This window comes from Zootermopsis nevadensis, unplaced genomic scaffold, assembly GCF_977971745.1.
Source record: "Zootermopsis nevadensis isolate Lab colony 2312 unplaced genomic scaffold, Znev_1.0 Znev_ptg000023l, whole genome shotgun sequence".
Classification (NCBI taxonomy): domain Eukaryota; kingdom Metazoa; phylum Arthropoda; class Insecta; order Blattodea; family Termopsidae; genus Zootermopsis; species Zootermopsis nevadensis.
The window spans coordinates 1,808,500-1,829,399 of record NW_028259155.1 but is presented as its reverse complement, the minus strand read 5'-3'; the positions used below and the strand labels follow the sequence as shown (position 1 = coordinate 1,829,399).

General features: G+C 35.8%; 3 protein-coding genes across 14 annotated transcripts in view; all 3 read left to right on the top strand.

The window, feature by feature from the left end:
* Positions 1-743: 743 nt before the first annotated feature.
* Positions 744-1,531, top strand: LOC110834955 (transmembrane protein 141). Its single transcript, XM_022074647.1, has 2 exons — positions 744-927; positions 1,155-1,531. The coding sequence occupies exons 1-2, from the start codon at positions 813-815 to the stop codon at positions 1,370-1,372; spliced, it is 333 nt and encodes a 110-aa protein (XP_021930339.1). The 5' UTR covers positions 744-812; the 3' UTR covers positions 1,373-1,531.
* Positions 1,487-6,152, top strand: LOC110834953 (putative GTP-binding protein 6). The gene is made up of 8 exons (XM_022074642.2): positions 1,487-2,101; positions 2,195-2,337; positions 2,794-2,922; positions 3,290-3,522; positions 3,618-3,826; positions 4,239-4,446; positions 5,549-5,648; positions 5,817-6,152. The coding sequence occupies exons 1-8, from the start codon at positions 1,487-1,489 to the stop codon at positions 5,944-5,946; spliced, it is 1,767 nt and encodes a 588-aa protein (XP_021930334.1). The 3' UTR covers positions 5,947-6,152.
* Positions 6,153-7,174: 1,022 nt separating this feature from the next.
* Positions 7,175-20,900, top strand: part of LOC110834959 (F-BAR domain only protein 2) — a 31,856-nt gene continuing 18,130 nt past the window's right edge. For 3 of the 12 annotated variants that reach the window (XM_087354213.1, XM_087354211.1, XM_087354219.1), the window contains exons 1-9: positions 7,175-7,292; positions 8,197-8,288; positions 8,577-8,793; positions 8,999-9,256; positions 9,448-9,546; positions 10,065-10,161; positions 11,236-11,439; positions 17,649-17,804; positions 20,178-20,228. In XM_087354213.1, the coding sequence (XP_087210339.1) occupies positions 7,263-7,292; positions 8,197-8,288; positions 8,577-8,793; positions 8,999-9,256; positions 9,448-9,546; positions 10,065-10,161; positions 11,236-11,439; positions 17,649-17,804; positions 20,178-20,228 (1,204 nt within the window). In that variant the 5' untranslated portion in view covers positions 7,175-7,262. Of the gene's footprint in view, positions 7,293-7,402; positions 7,428-8,196; positions 8,289-8,576; positions 8,794-8,998; positions 9,257-9,447; positions 9,547-10,064; positions 10,162-11,235; positions 11,440-17,648; positions 17,805-20,177; positions 20,229-20,900 lie in introns of those variants that run through there. The other 9 variants (XM_022074671.2, XM_022074661.2, XM_087354220.1 and 6 more) reach the window with 7 other exon arrangements.

Sequence of the window (20,900 nt, the reverse complement as noted above, 5' to 3'; positions counted from 1 at the left end):
CATCACTCCCTGGCCACTCTTTACCCCTAGAAACAGGGCCCCTGTACCAGCAGAACAGGAGTATGGATGGACCTCACAGTTGGTCTGGACACAAAGACTAACTCCGACACATTATCGGATTGGTATTGAGTTACAAGTAATCATATTCCACTATTTAATTAAGGGAATTAAATATTTTTGAATGAGCGAGCTCTTTGCCCGGGAAAATTTCGAGAAACACAAGCAAACTTCGGCCAAGTGAAATGTTGCTATTGATCCCATAAGCCGAAACTGTCGGGTGTCACCGCGTATATTTTTCCAGTTGTATGCTTATTTAATGAGAATCGATTAGTAATCTACGAGTATATATTTCAACACAAATATATTCATATTAAAATATCTGCAGTAGAGATTATAAATTGCAGTGTTGCTTCATCTTACCGGTTTCGAATCATGACGGTACTAGGAATCTTCTGGATAAGTGTTTAGCTCCCTTGTTCTTGCATTTGTATGCTCCTTTCTTAGTGTGATTCCACGTCAGTTTTTGTGAGTGCTGCAAGTTTGGTAGGCCTGTACCATCAATAAAATGTATAAAATTAAGATGAAACTTCAACTGTAGGAGAGAAAACATGTACCTTACTTTTAATTAAATGTGATATGTGCGCCATCAATCGACACGAACAACGTTGGTCTCGATACTATTCGAGTTCGGCTCATTACGTTCTTCTGTTCGATTACCCAAACAGCTGAAGTGTGAGGTACGTCAGTATAAAAACTGTTAAGGCTGTTTATTATTCTTTTTGCTGGAATGGTATGACAGGAAAGTATATGTAATGGAGAACATAAATGAACTGCGGAAGCGGCAGAGTGAAATTCATCCTGGTTTTGGATCGTATCTGGAATGTATGACAAGAGCTCTCTTTACAGGTCTTGCTGCTTTTACTCTAGGTAAGATAATTTAGTGGATTCCATTTGGGAAAGCTTCTGTGTCCTTTATTAATGGAACACACACAGAAGTTGTAAGATACATGGTTAATGGGGGAAGTAGTGATGCACTGATTAGTGTCCATAGTAGTGACGTATCTGATCTGCAAAGTTTTCATAGCCCTTGACTACATAATTTATGATTTTTATAAAACGTGTTGGATTGTAAATATAATATTCTTTTCTTTCAGCTTTCTCTGGTTCTTTCATAGGACAGTCACTTCTGAAGAAAAATCTTCCTTATGGGAGAAATGGCCACATATTAGCATCAAGCATTCTGGCAGCAATAGTTTCGTACCAAGTAACTACACAACGGACAAAATCTTGTCAGGCTGCATGGATGGCAGCAGAAGATAAGCATACGTACTTCAAGGAGGATCCTGAGGGTGAAGAAACATCATCTTCATAAGCCTACAGCATTGTGAGATAACGAGTTATAGAAGCATTAAAGGAAAGTTTGATTTCTCCAGGTGTTTGATAACATTGTTTCATAATCCTTTTTAAGTTAAAAGGAATTGTAAATATGAAATATCTTCATAATATGATCACTTTTTCTCAAAACAAGTGTCTGAATAGAAGCTTATCAAGCTTTTATAAATATGGTAGATATTTTTCAACAAAGAATTGTTACATGAGAAGCAAGTTGGATGCTGTAAAATACATAACTTGTCAGAGAAATCTGAACATTGTAGGACTCCGAAGGTTTACTCACTTGTGCAGCTTGACTATTGTAAATCTTTCATTCTCTGAAAATATATATATTTCATTTGTAACCAGCACAAAATTCCCTGGTCAGTACAAAATGTCAGCCATAAACAGTTCTCTTCCTGCAGTGTGTATGATCAAGGGAAGTCGTAGTTTTTTTTCTGGTCGCCAGACTTGGAAGTACCAGAGTGATATTAATGACCCAGACAACATTGATGAATGTGAAGACAAAATGGAAGATATTGACAAAGAAGAATATGATGACATGGTCACACGAATGCTCCATTTACCAGATATGGGGCATCAAGTACTTGTTGTTCAGCCATATGTAAAATGGGGCTCTGATAAGAAACGCAATACCACTCCTGAACTCCAGCTGGCCGAAGCCGTTGCTCTTGTTGACACGTTACCAAAATGGAAAGTTGTCGATAAAGTTAGTGACACATCCACTTGGTTAATGTTAATTATACGAAGAAATAATACGACACATTTAATATTGATTAGTGTTAATGAATGTTTGTTTCAGGTAAAGACAGCACTTCACTCTTTAGGAAGAAAAACTATGTTTGGAACAGGAAATTTAGAAATGCTGAAAGAAAGAATCCGCAGAGACAAACAAATAACAGCAATTTTTATTAGTACAGATGTTTTACGAGGACTACAGCATAGGTAATCAACATTCTTCGAAGTCCAGGATTTATTGAATTAATTAATTCCTTTTAAACGAAATTAAAATTGAGTGATATTGAAAAAATAATCAATTTATATGTTTAAGTGCCTGGCAACAGGCAAACAAGGCCAAGTGCTAAAAGGAGGATTACAATAAGCAACGAAAGATGATATTCTAAACAGCAAATTATACAGAATAATATCTGTAGATTGTGTATGATGTCACAGGATAGAAAATACAGGATCAAATGTACAATATAATCCTAATGAATATGAACAAAAGAAAGGTTAATTATAAGTGAGGTTATAGATGTCTGTAAACAATGTCTTCATTGGGAATATTGGCGCTGTTGTAAATAGCATTAGCGATAGAAGTTTTGATGAAAGTAGTCTTAATATAGCTGCATTATCATCAACAGTATGATGAAAAAGCTAACTGTATTCTGTGTTAAACAGAGAATTGGAAGAGGTATTTGGGGTACCTGTTTATGATCGCTATATGGTGGTAATTCAGATATTCAAAGAGCATGCTGTTAGTAAGGAAGCTAAACTCCAGATTGCCATGGCTGAGATTCCCTACTTAAGGTATGTACCTGTATTAAAATTTCCTTCCCAATTGTGGTTATTTGTTTATGCTCTGAAATCTTTAATTCTAATTTAATGATTTTGTCTTGGGTTGAAAAGTTGATTCTTGTGCTTGTTTTCTGAATGTAATTTTTGTTCAAAATAGTGACACTAACAATTAATCACAGTTCGATCCTGTACTTCTTTGAGAGTGCCTGCCATCAACTTCAGGCTCAGATTCTCAAGGCCACAAAAGAAAGGAATAGGATTCACTAGGCTTACATTCTGACATGGGTCTTCGTTTTGGAACTGTATAAAAACATATCAGATCACAGCAGATATCGTTTAGAATAATTGTGCATAGAAATCTGAAAGAAATTTCTTACAGGATGAGATTGAAAGGCCTAATTGAAGGGGCTGTAGATCATCAGGGAGCTGGCATGGCAGCTATCGGAGGTGCCGGTGAAACTCTGTTTGAAGTTCGGAAAAGGATCCTGAACACACGAGAAATTAAGCTGAAACACATGTTGGAGAAACTACGCAATCAGAGGACACTTTTGCGTAAGAAACGCCATAAACTTGAGTATCCAGTAATTGCTGTTGTTGGATACACAAATTCTGGTGAGAAATTACATTATATTTTATACTCTAGTAAATATTTTGAACACGCAATATGAACCCATCATATGTCAGTTATGTTTTATATTTCGTTTTAGGTAAAACTTCTTTGATAAAGGCTCTGACTGGAGAGAGAGATTTGGAACCCAAGGATCATCTTTTTGCTACATTAGACGTAACAGCTCATGGTGGTGAATTGCCATCTCGTCTGAAGGTGCTGTATGTGGATACAGTAGGCTTCATTTCCGACATTCCTTCCCACCTCATTGAATCGTTTGTGGCTACATTAGAGGATGCTATGCTTGCAGTAAGTTCTGTTTAAGTATTTCTTCTTTATTACGCCTTCTCCTTTACAGGAGGTTGGTGACATATTATGAACAGGATCCTTCCATCCTTTTCTCAGACTGGGACCTGTTCATATATATTTTTTAGGCAGGTAATACAGAAGTGGTTTGCCATTGCCGTCTTCAGTGTGTATGGAGTAATTGTTGAGATGCCACGGAGAAACCGGGGAAGCCCCAGAGGAAAACTCCGTGATGCCTAGACCATGAACTTGCCCACCACAAGTTATAAATTCGGGCACCGCTGGGAATCGAACCTGGGACCCCAGGATTAGAAGGCCAGCGTTCTAACCGCTAGACCGCCGTGGCGGTGTTTTAAGTATTTAGCAGCAAATAACTTCTGTTGTTTACACATTGTTTTCTTTCTTTCTTATACAGGATGTTATTATTCATTTATGTGATATCAGCCATCCTGATTGCAAAGCGCAAGCAGAGACAGTAACAAAAACTCTAAAAATATTGAACCCGAGTTCAAATCTGCTAGACAACATACTTGTCGTGGGAAATAAAATAGATCTTCTGCCAGAAAGAACTCAAATCCAAGATCTAAATTGTAATGTACTTGTATCAGCTGTCACCAACCAGGGTAAGTATCAGTACTAATGACAGTAGAGAGTGGTAATAATAATATTTCCATTGCGTGTCTGCTTCACATTTGGAAGATCCCTGAGTCATTTCATGAGAATCTTTCTTTTTCATCACTCTAATTGCGGAGGCAGTAAATACCTCTGAAGTGTTGGTCAGTTTGTGTCAGACGCAGTGCAATATCCGAGAAGACAGTTATATTCATATTTGCTATCATGAGAACCTGACATTTCACATTGTAAATATTTGCTCGTAATCTAAACTTTACAAAATACTGAGATCCATCTGCTTATAAGAAAAAGCACTGCAGAAGTGGAAACGGTACTTGGTGGTTATCGGGACACAAAACAGGAGAGTCGAATATCTGGACTTGGATTGGGCGGAAAACAGCGCATGCGTATCAGTATATCCGTATACTTGGTTGTTGTTATCTGTTAATTCATATTTAACTGAGTTCATGTGGCGGCTTACAAATGATAATGGCGATATTTCTAAAGCGATTCTAAAATTTATAAGCGAATTTTGGCCTCCGGAGACAGGTTGTAACATCTCATGCATATCCAAAAAAATATATATAATAATTTGTCATTTATTGAAATAAAATATAATAACTTTCAAGTATATATCATTTATCCACACACATTAACCTAACCTAACCTAACCCAACCCAACCTAAACTAACCTAACTTAACTTAACCAAACCTAGCCCAACCTAACCTAACTTAACCTAACCTAACCTAACTTAACCTAAATTATTTTTAAAGCAATGTGTCCCGATAACCCACAAGTACCATGGAAACTTTAATTTATATAAAGAAAGGTTGGTAGGTGTTTATGTAATAATTTATGTACTCCATGAATTTTCAACATTCGATAAGTTTTTATTTGTAACGTGAACAGCTGGGACAGGATGTGTGTGATCCATTGGCAGACTTTTTTGCTGAACCGACATTGATTTCTCTAACATTTTCATGATATGAACTGAGGCATGTTTTGTCGATGTTTAGATTTCCGTTGATACGCCCGTCAAATAGTTCCCTCATTGTTCTACTTCATTAATGTTATTATTTCTAAATACCTGAAGTTACTTTATTTTCTTACAGGCTTACATGATTTAATAGTGCAGCTTGATAAAACTATACTTAAAGCAACTGGAAGGCGTTCTGTAGTTATACGGGTGAAAATGGGTGGTGAAGAAGTAAGGTAAATAGATAAATATATTACAGTGACGATTATAAACATTGTTTGGGTGATGGTTTACTGTTTGAAGCCGGTATTTGCCTTTAAAGACTCAAAAAAACCATGAAAACCTCAGATTGGTCAGTAGGTCTCCTGAGATTCAAACCAGATTCTTATTTTATTTTCTTACAGTTGGCTGTACAAGTACGCAGCAGTGACAGGTGTTACAACTGATTCTAAAAACAGCAACTATCTTCTTATGAAGGTTGTGATATCTGAAGCACAACTGAGCAGGTTTCAGCATATTTTCATTAAGAGGTGATTAGTATATCTATGTGTGGAGAATGTTTTCTACCTGAAATCAGGATTTTGTTGTGTGTGAAGTATGAAAAATCATGTAACTCCTCCCTTGAAGTTTATGAATTTGTTTGTAATTGAATAACCATGGTATTATGTTATTTAAATGAAGGGTAACAGGTAGTGTAAGATGTTTAAATTTGTAAAATTAAAACATTACATTTAAGTAAACGTGGCTAAACCTTTGATGTCTCTTCGCTGCAGTTTCTGCTGTGTAGAGAGTTGATATATTTTAATAGTTGCTCATCCCCACAGCAGATGACAAATACGTCTTGCTTTCATCAAAAAGTGATATTCCCCTTTTCTGGAAAAATCATAGCTGACCTGAGTGATCACAGGATCTGAAGCATCATTTTATTTATCAAATAAAATGATGATAATTCTGACAGACTTAATTTCAGTATAAAATTGATGTCAGTATTGTTATTTACAGTTTCTGCAGTATTCTCTTCTGTTGGCATCCCTGATGTTTTACTTATGACTGTACTTAGATATAAATCCATAAACACACCCAGAGGCTAAAAGTATACAAGCACCTAAATAAAGTTTTTTGTAAAAATTAATTTGAGCTGCCTGGGAAAGAAGTGTGTTCGAAAGTTGTTTGCAGCGGGTTAAGCTAAAAGCGAGTGTTATGGTTCAGAAAGGGAGATGAACTTTGGCTTTCTGGCTACACTCATACTTGGATCCCCAGCACATACCATTGTATATAAAAGCAGACAAGTGAGACAAAGCTTTTCAGGACCACTGAAGAAAAAGGATGACTTCTGATACTTTAGTTCCACATTGTTTTCCTTTCATAATTCCTGGAATCCAATAGACCATGACATTTCTTCCAGGTATTGCTGCTGTGGTGGATTGTGTGTAATCCTGAATTTTCATTCCTTCATGGAAAGATCATTGTGTTTCGTGCAAGTGTTTATCCTTGCTTATTTATAGTACATAGCTCCGCCGAATGCCATGGTTGAGTGATTTTTCTCAGTCTCTCCAGACGTGTTCCAGGATAGTAGCATAAATTAGGCCACGACCGCTTCCTCCTACATTCGACGCAACGTGGTCTTGAGGTAATGAAATCATTAAGTAAAGTACAAATACAGCACGAATTAGGCAGGAAGTAAGGGTATATTTGAATTTCCCATAACCAGCATAGTATGTAAATAACGACATCTATCGGTATGTTGACACAAGTATCAGGGGGTGTCGCCATATTTATGTTTGTACAGGTGTGTTAGGTTCGTGTAAGTGAGAAAAGGTATTTGTTTATGGTATGGGTAAAAGATCAACATGACGGTTGATTTCAGTGATTATTTTTGGGTAAGAAACTTATCTTGTTGCACTAATCACGGAATCACAGTACAGTGTAGTTCGTGCTTGTTTAATTAAAATACAGTCGTAGAACTTTCTGTTGGCCAAGATTGTTTCGTATGTAATGTTACCATGTTAATATGGGTAGGTAATTAGTATTTTTTAAATCGCCGCAGTGTTAATTTTGGAATAGTGACCACGGTGTTTCTGCGTGTTTGATGAAATATCGCATGGACGCTATTGCGATTTTGAATGCTTCAGTGGCTTTTTTTAAGCTACTGTCAAATTACATTTCAAACACAAACAAGCACACATATGTACGCCACTGGGAAAAATTAACAGTGAATGGGGTGTTTAGTTTTTTACTTCTGTATGTATATGTAATAAGGGTAAGATTGTGTCTGTATTCTAATTATGATTTGTAAGTCGCCTCTGAATTGGTGTTTTTAGGTTATGGACATTTTACCAACCAATTTAGAACTGAATGGCTTATTTACATAAATATGCCTATCACAAACCATACTTTGTGTTTTCTGTTATGTGCTAGTTTAGTTTTGTGTGATATATTTAATAATGCTGTCAATGCTGTATATAGCATCACATGATGGGATGATTAATGGGTCATAAATTTGAAAAGCTATAGAAGGAATTGGTTGTGGTACAATTTATGGTACTATCCTGTCATTGCCCAAAGAGATTGAGGAAAATGACCAGGTGGACAGGTGGACAATGGCTGTGTAGTTTCTAGATTAGAAACATCATTAAGTAAAGTAAAAATTAGTCTAGTAATTTGTTTTCTTAAAGCTGTGGGATAATTGCAAGTACTATAATGTTTACATTCGTACCCAACACAATTAGACTGCATGTTTAAACATGTTTTTCTGCTATTTAATTTCAGTTTTTTTTATTTCAGGGGGAGAAAAACAATGGATTTGATGTTCTGTACCATAATATGAAACATGGACTGGTTGCAAGTAAGGAGTTTGCAGATTTTTTGAGGGAAAGGTATGTGAGGAATTTATTATACTTCTAGCACATTGAACCATATTGGGTACACAACACTACAGAATATGTAAATTGACCATTGATATTAAGGGATTTATTTTAGGTATTTCCTGTTTTAAAAAATTATAAAGGAAGGGGTAGAGACAGTTTTGAGTGAGTTTTATAATAATTAATGGCTTTTGTTTTATGTTTTTGAGAATGTGAAGGTTGAAGAGTAAGTGAAATGTTTTCGGTGAATCCTTTTAGTTGTAGTATTTCATTTTTGCAACAATTTGTGTTACGTTCCAGATCCAGTATTGAGGAGAACCATTCAAAACTTCTAAGCAAACTTGCTAAACAAGCGGCTGGAGGCTGTGTCCAAGGAACATTTGCTCCTCTTTGGCATGTGCTTCGTACGTCAGCAGAGAAACTTGCCAACCTTCACATGCAGATGGTTCAGAAAGTTTCGGAACTTGTCAAGGAAGTGAGCAGATATGCGGATGAACTGCATAAGAAGCATAAAACAGTATGTCGATTTCCATTCCACAAACGTTTTATATTGTAGCGTGTAGCTGTTCTTCAAATGATATATTTCTTCTGTCATTAATGTTAGGATGTCTCATAGGTATGGGGCTGTAGGAGGAGAATTCTGTTATGTGACAATCTGTTAAAAATGTAAAGTGGGGAGAGTTATCGCAAATCATAAACAATTATGTTTAAAATTGTTTCAGGTAAAGGAGGAGGAGTCTGGTACGCTAGAAATAGTGCAGGCTATTCAGTCAACAACGTTAACGTTACAAAAGGCTAAGGATGCTTATACACAGAAGGGTTTAGAGTTTGACAAATTGAAAAAAGAAAATGCCTCCGCAAAAGATGTGGAAAAAGCAGAAGCAAAATTAAAGAAGGCTCAAGAAGATTATAAAAATTTGATAGACAAGTACAGTGCCGTAAAGGAAGATTTTGAGAAGAAGATGTCTGTGGCTTGTAAGGTGAGAGAGTGATAATTTATTTGCAAGTTACAAGGCATACTTTGATTTTTATAAAGAAATGTATTTATGTAGCTTCTGTGAGATGTTAGTTAGTATCTACCAGACTACACGGTGCGACAACCCAGAAGACGGCCATCTTTGATTATAACTGTGTGATATTTATGGCCGCATACTACTTCATTCTGTTTTAGCACTTCCAAGACGTAGAAGAGGCACATGTTAAACAAATGAAGGAATTCCTCAATACATATGCTGAAGTTCTGCAAAATAACCATGATCTCATTGGACAGGTAAGTTTTTATATTATATTCCTTGGTGTTGGTATTGGTATTTTTATGGTCAAGGAGGAACCAATTGCTCCAGGCGCCAAGACCATTGTGCACCCATGATATTGTTAGGGCCCGTCAGAGAGCCATGACTGCACTGCTAAGGCTGTCTTCTTATCTGTGCTCGGTCAGCTCTGGTCAAGAGTAGATGGCGGGACGATTTCTCTTGTTCGTGTTTTCTGAGGTGCCCATTTGTGGGTGCTGTCTTTACGTACAGTGGCCAGTTAATTATGTGCATTGTTTCCCATCTACGGCCATTAGGTTGGTAGAAAGTTTATCCATAGGCCTTCCAGTGAAGAACTTCAGCTTCCTCGTGCCTGGTGCTGCCACCTAATATTCTGTAGCTCTCAGCCTGCCAATAATTGGTTGGATAGAAATTTCTGGTTTGACGTCAGAACAGAATGGAATGATTGATTCAGAATAATATGGCTTTACTATTCCCCGTCCATTGGAAGCAAACTTATTTTTAAAATTGGTTTCAGGTTCACATAGAATTTAAACAACAATGTTTGGAAATGACTGTGGATAAACTCCTTGAGCAGTTTGTATCGAACAAATGCACTGGGTTGGAGAAGCCAGGTAACTTAAGAAATTTTGCATTTAGAAGTGTAATTAGTGTGTCTTTGCTAATTGGCTCCTGCCTCCCAGTCCCTTGTGAGTTCTGTGTATTGCAGGATTGCCTACTGATATGTTATCATTGTATGGTTAAGCTGATCCAGTTGTGTAGTAATTACTAGAATTGCATGCAAATTGATTTCCAAGGTAGCAATTTTGATCAGTTTGGTTTCACGCGTCAACTGAGTTTAGTGTTCTGTTGACTGCATGAAATATATGGTGTAATGCTTTTAAGAACCAGTTGTGTAAGTACATTTTTTTACAAATATCTGAGAATGATGTGTGGGGATGATAAGACTTGCTTTACTTTTAAAAATTAATGTCGGTGATTAATACCGTAAATAGGTTTTCAGCGTAATGACATTCTTGTAACTATAAGAATGTTTGAAGTACTGTAGTAATGGGGCATTAACAAAGGCATCGGACAATATAATATAGCCCCATTGAAATATTAGGATTTTCTTATTTGTTTGAACGTGAATTAAATACTAGAACGGTAGAAGCTTTCGATGGGTTTCACTGTTTTAAGTTTGTTTGGTGTGTTCTCAGGAATTACAGATGTTTCACTTATTTAATTTGAACCCCTCGATTTGTTTTAATGTTTTCAAATAGTTTGTGGCATTTGTGTAATTTAAGTAATCTCGTCCTTTTTTCGAGATGCTGCCTGAAGGTAACTTAACTGTTTGTAAGAACACTAGCTACTCATAGATTGTTATTCAGAATGTTTTTAATTTGAAACATGTTTTAAATGTTGGCATTTATGTGAGGAAGAATGTAAGTATATGTGACATCGCTACATTTTAAAAGTGAATAATGTATGGCTTCTGTTTGTACTTGCCTTGGGTTCAGTTATTTTGTTATCTGCATTTAGTCTTATATGGACAATTTATCAAGCACATTTTGCTCTTGTATCTTTGATACATATTGTATGTGAGTTCAAGTGTACATTTATCTTGTGAATTACTGCGTAATTGTGTCGTAAAATTAATTGTCATGGCCACCGAAGGCAGTTGAATTAATTTGTTGTTTTGCCTACAGGTTCTATAGAATTTGAGGAACTGAATATGTCAGGGTTAACTTCAATTAGTAACCAGACACCTGATTCCTCAGATAAAACAGCGAATGGTGATAAGCCTTCCAAAAAAGAAGGTAATCTTGAGTCTGGTGGACAGAAAACAAAAGAAAGCAAAACATCCCGTCGCACTACCTCCCTTCTCAACCTCTTCATGTCTAACTCCCAGGGTATGTGTGTAAAGACTTCAGAAATCATTTCTTCCTAGCTGGTACTAATTATGCTAAACCTCGCACCAAGTTTCATGCAGTGGTTTTCAGACACAGTACTTAAATGCATCCACATTTTCGTTATCTCCCTTGAACTTTTGGATCCAACAACAGCGTGATATTCAGAAATAAAATTTTAACAAACCAACGTGATTTTGGACTTCGCTTTGGATGGTGCAAAATCATTCTTGAGAACCTAATATTTCTCAGCTAGACAAAGTATTTTCCTTTTATGGATCATGAAGGTTCATTACCATGTTAACAAGATCCTGCCACTTATCTGTATGGATATTAAATAAAGAGCCCATAAACGTGTAAATAAATAAATAGTGTTTCATGCAGCATTTAAAAGTAGCCACTGACCATTATTAGTGTACTGCAGCGTACACTGAAACTTTTTCTTTACATGTACTGTTCAGCGACAGCACAGAAATATGTGATTTTAGCATTAAATTTTGCAATAATCTTGCGTGTTCCAAATATCTTGTACACTGAGGTAGGTATTGTGGTTAATAGTTAAGTGATGTGTCTGTATCTTTGTTTTCTTTGTTCTTTGTTAATTGTATTTTTGCGCAGACTATTGAAAGCCATGTTTGAAATGAGCTGCATTCAGGTTTGGTTGTAAAGAAACTGACGCAGTTGATTGATTAGCAGTGCAGTGTACAATATATCTTCATTTAATTGTGCAGAAGTAGAACAGGATTAAGATGTCCGTCTTCTGGGTTATTGCGCTGTGTAGTCTGGTCGATGTTAACCAACGTTTCAGAGGTCATACTGCCTCCGTCATCAGGGCGATGAATATTCATCGCCCTGATGACGGAGATGAATATTCATCGCCCTGATGACGGAGGCAGTATGACCTCTGAAACGTTGGTTAACATCGACCAGACTACACAGCGCAATAACCCAGAAGACGGACATCTTCATACTCACCGCTGTGAGAACCTCAAGTCTTACATAGAACAGGATTGTAATAACAGTTTTTGAATATATTTAAATTTATAACAGTCGACAAAAGAACTTGGGAAGGTATTTGTTCGTAATATTGTGTAGTTTGCTTTTTTTTACTTTTTCAGGATAATTAACTGGGATAGCTACTTCATGTTTTTTAATAGGTACCATATCTGCATTGAATTATGTATCATAATATTCAGACTTTCAGGTCCAATTAAGTCTTTACATTTTTATAAGCGTGTGTTATGGAAGTGATTTTATTGTAGCTGAAAATTAGTTTTCTTCTTCTGGATGAAATTGGATTCTGTGCTTATAATGGCTATTAAATTTGTAAAATAAGATCATTTTCATCATAATAGTTCTTTTTTTCTTTTTTTCTAAATTGGTATTTTTGAAAGCTTCACCCAGAAGATACACAGTTCTGTGGATATTGTTAAATTTTCCACACATTTTCTTAACATTCACATCAGTTGGTGACTGACGGAAAATTGTAAATTCTACGCCATTGTTCTCACACTCTTTACTTGAAGATGAAGAAAGTAGTTTCCCATGACAATCAGCTTTGTAATGCGAAGCTGTAATTTTTCTCAGATTTATAAGGAATCATACTCAAATTACTAAATATGTTAGACGTCAGAGAACACGAGTGTGTGGACTATCATCGGTCCGTGTAAATTGTTTTATGTGTGTCGTCGTGCGTGACTGATATTTAATGTTAAAAGGATAAACTTTTACCAGGAAGTGTTCCATAAAATTTGCGTACTTTGTGGTTCTGCCCATCCGTAAGTTAGGCCACACAACCTTCATTTTTTTGTTTAAAATGAAAATGTAGTGTTTGAATCATATATGTTTATTATGTAATAAACATTTTTAAGTTGTATTTAGATGTGATAAACCTTTCTATGTACGTGCATGTTTTACCACAATTTGTTTGTTACTGTATACTACCACTTAGTTGATTGTTTATACCTCCAGTTTGTCATTTTTTTAAAGAGAAGGCGGGCAATGGAATATTTTTTAAAATATTACATTAACAATTACAGTGCATTAATAATTCTTGCAATGTTGAATTATTTCAGAGGCTGTATATATGCACTAATATTTTCTGTATGTAATTGGTTGAGTTTCTGAAGAGGAGTGTTGTGTGAACAGTTTTCTTTCTTGGTTTGATTTTTAATACCATTTTTAAGTTTGGTTTTGTGCCAGAGAACATTTATGAACAGGTTATGTATATTCTGCTTACTAAATTACTTTTACCAGGAGCTTTTCTCTCAGTGCTACCAAATCCATTGTTAACAGTTCTTTTGAACAAATTATTATAATTTCAAGTTTATTGTATACAAAAATTTGGGATTGATTTTGTAATTGCAAAAGAGATTTTTAAACCTATTATAAATTTTCAACATGTACCTGCGATTACTCATTTTCTAAAATGGTCACTAATGAATGAAATCAGCATAATTAGTTCCAATTAGTTGTTTCATTATTTCTTCTTTACACACTCCGTGGGATGTAGGACTCTGATTTAGTCTTTGAGTATTAGATTATTTCAGTGCATTGCTTGTTCAAAGAACACACACATGACTAAAACCTTTTCACTTCCTTGAATGTCATGTTCCTTAAATGCTGATAACTGATCCGTGTTTGGCACAGTCAGTTATATTTTATTTTATTCTGAATGCATATTTAAATATTGCCTGTAATTAGGATATGACAGTTTAAATATAATTTTATGAATGTAGTGGATGATGTGTTAATAAGTACACTGTCTGCATGCCTACCATTTTTGGTAGCTTTGCATTGACTCGGGGTAATAAGTGGAAATATTAGATTTACCTCGTCCATCAGTTTTCTTTATCGTGGTGTAGAAACTTTAGTGAGGCCTTTATTTTCTTCGTAATATTGAGTGCAGTATACACATGACAGACTTTTGACATCTAAACTTTGTGAATTTAAACTGCAAATTCATCTGATTGTTACATAATCTGAATATTGGATAGGTCACGTGTTTCAGAGGAAAAGGTTATACTTCCCTGTTCCATACAGGGATGCTGGATGTCCAAAATGCCTCAAGGATCTTGGATACTCTGTACAGATTCCCTGGTGTGGGCTGTCACAACTCATAACTCATACAGTTCTCTTGGAAACTAATTTTATATGTTACACGTTGGTATGAGTCTCTGGGGACTAGTTTATTGGGGAAAGTTTACTCTTGTAGGTAAACATGTATTTGTAGCATATTTATTCATGAAATTAAGGTTGTGTATGTTTATAGCATTTCTGATTCATAGTTCTGTTAGTTATGGATTAACTATACTCTTGATCACCAATCTTAGACCCTAATTTAATTTAATAACTGTAACCCCTTACGTTTTGTACAGTTCATGAAACGATAGAGTAATTTCTTAGATAACTTATAAATATGGCATGGCTTTATGTTGGTAATTTCTCCAACAATTCCCTTGCAAGCACCAACTTCAAAACACAGGGTTCTTACCACTGTAGTTTGTGTGTCAAGCTGCCTCCTCCTCCTCCCCCCCCCCCCCCCCCCCCCGGTTCTCTGTGCGTGTGTGTGTTTTTCTGTCCATGTTTCAACCCATAACATTCTGTTTGTGATATGATATTTGTTCTTGTGCGTTATTCAGACGTGATGTGTGGAGAGAGCGCTGCCCTGCGGTAGTCACATTATTTTCTTAGTAGCTGTCTGACTGCATGAAGGCTTGCTTCCAGTCTCTGTGTACATTTATAATCATATCAGTCCTTTTAGAATGCGGTACTGTAAAACTGCTCGTTAGCAGACTAGTTATGTGGCAGTGTGGTGTGGCTAAGTTCGGAGCGTGCTGCACTCCATTTGAACTCAGGCAAAACCAGAACTATTTAAAATAATGCTCTTTGTGGTCTTCTGGGTTGTGATGCTGTATGTAGTTACCAATGCTTTGGAGGAACATAATGCCTCCCTGTTCAGGAGTGAAGTGAAATTATACTCATTAAACTCTGTGTTGTGTTGTATCCTCATAGAGAATAATTATCTGAGTTCTGAGTTTCTCACGGTAGAGAAGATATTGATTGCAGTCTTCCGGGTCGTGTGTCTGTGTAGTTGGTGGCCACCTTTTTGGAGGAACCATAAATTGTCTTCAACCTGTAAAACCAGTCTACTAGTCATAGTTACAAGATCTGTGTGCAGTAATTGTACTGCACATTGTGTATGCATTGTATTAACCTGTGCATATTTACTGTAGTTTTTTTTATTTTGCATTTATGTAAATACCTTTTAAGATTAGTGTTCGTTATTACAACATATTCTAAACTTGTTGAAACCATATGTGGACTTTAGTGCTTTTAAACCACTGAAGCAGAACATGGTATCACTGATGAATTTTACCTTTATTTCAAGTGGTTCAGAGCCGAAAGGATTATATTATATTACAACATGTCTTGCGTACTTATTTAAGCAGTTCATCCTTTAGTTTGGATAGTTATGTAAGCTATTCTTGTCAGTGATTGGATAAAATTGTATGATACTGAAATAATAATGTAACATTACATGTTTTCTACACAGTATGTTCACTTGCTTTTGCATAAAAGGATTCTCGTTTATTCGAGAGGGATTTCTGGTTAATGTGGACAAATGGTCTGTATCTTTTTCTTTGTGATGGTCTGTCCAAATTGTCCAGAAGAATGTTGTTATTTATTAAAGAAACATATTTCTTGATATGCACACTTCTGATTATTTATGTTGCTTTGTTGTCTGAACCACTGACAGCATTATTAAATAAACCATAGATAAATAAATTGTATATTTAAAGTGTATTTCTTAGGTGGACTGTGTGATTTTGTGGAGAAATGTTACTGGCAATGGTGAATTCTGTGTTTGTATGTAGAGGTGATGGTAACTCAATCTCTGTTGTATAAGAGTGATATCACTGAACATATATTTTTATTTGTGTGAAGAATGACATTGATGTAATTATTCTTCGGACTGTTGGTGTTCTCACACATTCTTTCTCATGCAGCGTTGGTTGCGCAGAAATTTTGCTAGTATGTCCCACTTAATTAAAAAATATGAAATATTCATGTTTAAAGTACCAGGATACAGTCACTTTATTTATTACAGTTGTATTAATGAGGTCAGGATTTTGAAAATGTTATTTCATGCCCCTCACCTGTGCTGAAATTGAAGTTCCATTTTATACACTTTGTATTTTATTAAGTAATAAATTTTGGAGGGTCAGTGTTTTAGGAAACGGAGCAAACGTTCGAAGATGAGCGTCTTCTGGGATGATGTGCTGTGTAGAAATTGATCAACTTTTCAGAGATGCGATCGGCCTGATGATGGAGGCAGCGAGGGCCTCTGAAATGTTGGGAAACGTCTACCAGACTACACGGCACTACAATCCAAAGGACGGCCATCTTTGGACTCACTGCCATGGAAACCTGAAATCCTATGGAGCAGAAGTTGATTTGAACTAAAACATCAGTTATACAGAATTAAAAAAATTGTGTGCAGTAAGAATTGTACTTACTTACACAAGCAAAGATTTAAATGGAACTCATTGACATGTGAACATATGTACAGTATTTATATAGTCTTATTTCAGTATCCACATTTGTCCAATCAGTTCATGTATTTTATCACAGTAATGTTAGTGTGTTGACTCGTCTCTACAAATTAACAATTTTGTGCTTTAAAATAACATGGTTATCTTTTTGCTTGGTATCAATGAGTCGCTAGACCTTTGTGCCATGTCCTGTACCAAGGAGAAACTTCTGTTTCTCTGTGATAAAAGAGATTATCTTCTTAAAGTTGTGCTTTGCTTTGTTGTTTGTTTTTTTTTATAGCATTGTTTCAGATGAAGTCAAATTTACAGAATTAGCAAAAAAAAAAATTTGAAGTGGTTTTATCTGCTTGGTTTTATGGTACACATTAAATGTTGATACTTCTGTGGGAAAGATTTGTAAAAATGGTTAATTATTAATATTTTCGAGGAATGTGCTTTGTTTTTGTTATCGTTGTTTAATTTTATCGGCAGTTACACTTCTGGTCACTTTTTGTAGTTTATTATGAAGATCATATCATGAACATGCACTTCAGAGGGTATCTAAAAGCTGTTCCAACAGAATGGCACAGAGGTATATTTACGATGATAGCCGGCTGAATATTGTGGGTTATTGGAGCCGACTTGAATTTTGGATTGCACGTTGTTGTATGTTTGCAGGAAGCAAAGAATGCAGTGGGAACCCTGAGGGAGGGAGCCTTCCCACCTCAGCCCCCACGAGCCCAACCAGTGGGGTCGGGGCAGGGGCGGGGACCGGGATCCCACCCAATGGGAACGCAACCTCGCTAGCACGGAACCCCTTGCGAGGATCAAAGTGTAATCGCTCTCTTTATCTTTCTGTCAGTTAGTTGACTCGTCCACGTTTAAAACAAACCTGAACGTTGTTAGGGTTCCATCTCTTCTCGCTGTTGTTTGCTTCATCCTTGCATTCCGCTGTCGTACTTGACTTCATCTGGCTTCACTGTACAGCAGCTGCGGTTATCTTGGTCTTTTCTTTTTGTCTTTATGTTTTACGCTTAGGTTTTCTTCTTTTTTCGCTGCTTGGCGTTTTGTTGGCTTTTTGTGTTATTCTGTATGAATGAGTCTCTAGTCCATGTTCCATCTGTTATAACTAGATCCTTGAAATATAATTTATAGGATAGGGGATTATGTTTCGAGTTTCACCATCTTGTTTTTGCTGCGTTTAAATATGTGAATGCTGTAACCATTGTACCTAATGCCACATTTGGTCAGACACGCAGGAGCAGATGACTTTTTTACTGGCACACGTTCTGATGTACGTTTTTTTTTTGTTTTTGACGTACAGATCATTTTACATGGATGCTCACATTATTTTAATTACCTGTGTTCCCCCACTGTCATTGTGTTATAAAAATCGTAGCAGAATCGTCTTATCAGTTTTGTTCTGAATGCACTTTAAAAAAATTTTAGCTTTTGTGTTGCAGAAATCTTGAGATTAGAATTTTATTATGCACTTTATTAATGTCTGTAGGGTTAAATTAATGTCACACTCCAAACAGCTTTTGCACAAGTAATTAGGAATGGTTTTTGTAACTGAATATGTAGGATTTTTAAGTTACTGTGCTGCATGCCTCTTGAACATGTGAAAATGAAATAATTGTATTAAGACTTCTTTTTCTAGTAATGAAAATTTACTATGTTGAGGCGCATAAATGTGCATCATTAGCATTTGTTGTTATATTTGTGTCTTATGTGAGATAGCAACTTATTTTAAGAAGTTTTTATGACCTCAGTTCTTTTAGAAGCTCTAAGCTGGAAACTGGAAAATTAGTGAACAAGATTTTTAATTATTGATTCCTACGATTTCTGATTTGAAGACTGTATTTCATAGTTCTTTCACATAACTTTTCTTCTTGACTTTCATAACATTAAGTATTTTAATACTGTCTTACTCTTGTTTAGTGTTGATGAATATGCATGTTTTATTTTCAACTAATGTATAGCTGAAAAATTCCATATGTCTCAGTTTGTGTAGACATTTGAAGAAGAAGTCTGTAGAATAGGTGATATGTTGGTAGCAATTTCTACAAATGACAAGAGGCTGTCAACTTGTCTCATTCATTGCCCCCCCCCCCCAATTTTTTCTTTTTTGGAAACACTAAAGAAAGTTATTTCAATCTGTACCTATGTGAAAGTAATGCTTTAAGTCATATAGCTTGACATCCATGAACCAATTTTGCTAACATCCCCGAGTCTTTTGTATTTTTCAAGCTGGTAACCAAACCACTCTTAAGATCACAGAATCGTGCTTTGTATGCTCATTTAGGCACTTGTTTGCATTTATCCGTTTATTTTTAATGTATTTTAAGCGATATAAGTAAATTTTAGAACAATTTTATTGTATAATGTACTGACATTTTTAATTTGTAGCTAACGGACAATTAGCTTGTTTGCTATAGAGTGCTATATACAGTGGAAATGTGAAGGTAAATTTTTATCATGTAGGATAAATTTTATTGCTGTAGTTGTGTTTTAAATGTGATAACTGTATTGCTTAAAAAAAATGACTAAATTTTAGAGTTGCATGGTGTACTGATAACCAGATTATCAATGTAGGATGCTTAAAAAAAAAGTAATTATTCGGTGGACATAAGTGTGTTATTTACTGCATTTAAATTTAATTTGATATGATGTTTTGTGGTTCTTATGTGCATCTGCTCTCTTGTGATGTATTTTTCTCGGCAGATATTCACATGTCTTCAGCATGAGCAGACCACCACTACAATTCAAGAGGAAAATCAGTGTGTAGGAAACAAAAGGATGTTTTCTACTCTGAAGTGTTTACACAGCCATGTTTCTTCCTGTTCAGAATTTACCAAGACTCTCTCCTGTACTTCACAGAATCCCACCTTTAAATATTTACCCTACCTTTTTTTACATATCTGCTGGTTCCAGTGTTGGCGGGATGTATTGCAATTTCTTTAACATTAAGCTGTAATTTCTCTGTATACTGGGTTAATGTGTGTGTTTTGTGTTGGGATTCTCTTATTGGTGTCATTTATTATTAGTAGTATATCGATGCCGTTCAGAACCCAAGCCCCGCGTAATCTTAGTGGTTACCAGTGTGTCTGCTGTATATTGTATGACGTCTTTAGTTTATTGTGTTCTGAGAACTGACCTTTTGTTGTTTTGTTTCCTTTTCTTGCTGACCAAATGCGTGGAAAACAGGGGAATCTCCGACTCGGTCTCCCTATTCTAGTCTCTCGTCTTGGACTACAGGTGTCTTATGTTTCCTGCTAGCTCTCTCTCTCACTCACTTGGTGCACTTGCTTGGCTTTAATCGCCCTCCTCGACTATAAAGATGGATTGTAAAATAAGAGTAATTCTGTGGCTAATTGGGCACTACCAGAGAATTACTAAGCTTTCCACGCAAATGGTGTTTAATATCACAGATCCAAAGCCACTCCCATGTTGAATTGGCTTAAAAGGATTGACCAGGACTGTAGATGATAGAGTAATGATGTTTGCATGCTATGTTGCAGTCCTTTTAAAACTTGCTGTAGATTTGAATAAATTTCCCATAGTATCTGGTGCTATGATCATCGGAACGTTCATTGCTGAGTAGAGGCAGGATTTATTTATTCCATTTTAATGTGTTACCACTTAGCATTGCTTTTGGAACAAGTGATAAATGGAAGATTCTTAATGGTCTGGTATTTGGAAAGGGTTATTGAAGGTTTTTTGGCCCAAATTTCATTATGTATGTTATCTGATGATATTAATTTACATGTATAAACTTTCTCTTTTTTAGTAATGTTGAAGTAGAAAGCTAGAACTGAAGTAGAATGAGGCAAAAGTCTTTGTATAAGGGATAGTAGCATTGGCTCGCAATTCATGTGACTTGCGCTGAATTGGATTTTATAAATCTGATAGATATTTCTGTAGAAATGT

Excerpts from the sequence above, each read along its gene's own strand:
- LOC110834955 (XM_022074647.1), top strand. The coding sequence starts at position 813 with ATGGAGAACATAAATGAACTGCGGAAGCGGCAGAGTGAAATTCATCCT. Across the intron at positions 928-1,154 it reads TCTTGCTGCTTTTACTCTAG|CTTTCTCTGGTTCTTTCATA; the intron begins GTAAGATAATTT and ends CTTTTCTTTCAG.
- LOC110834953 (XM_022074642.2), top strand. The coding sequence starts at position 1,487 with ATGAAATATCTTCATAATATGATCACTTTTTCTCAAAACAAGTGTCTG. Across the intron at positions 2,923-3,289 it reads GCTGAGATTCCCTACTTAAG|GATGAGATTGAAAGGCCTAA; the intron begins GTATGTACCTGT and ends AATTTCTTACAG. Across the intron at positions 3,523-3,617 it reads TGTTGGATACACAAATTCTG|GTAAAACTTCTTTGATAAAG; the intron begins GTGAGAAATTAC and ends ATTTCGTTTTAG.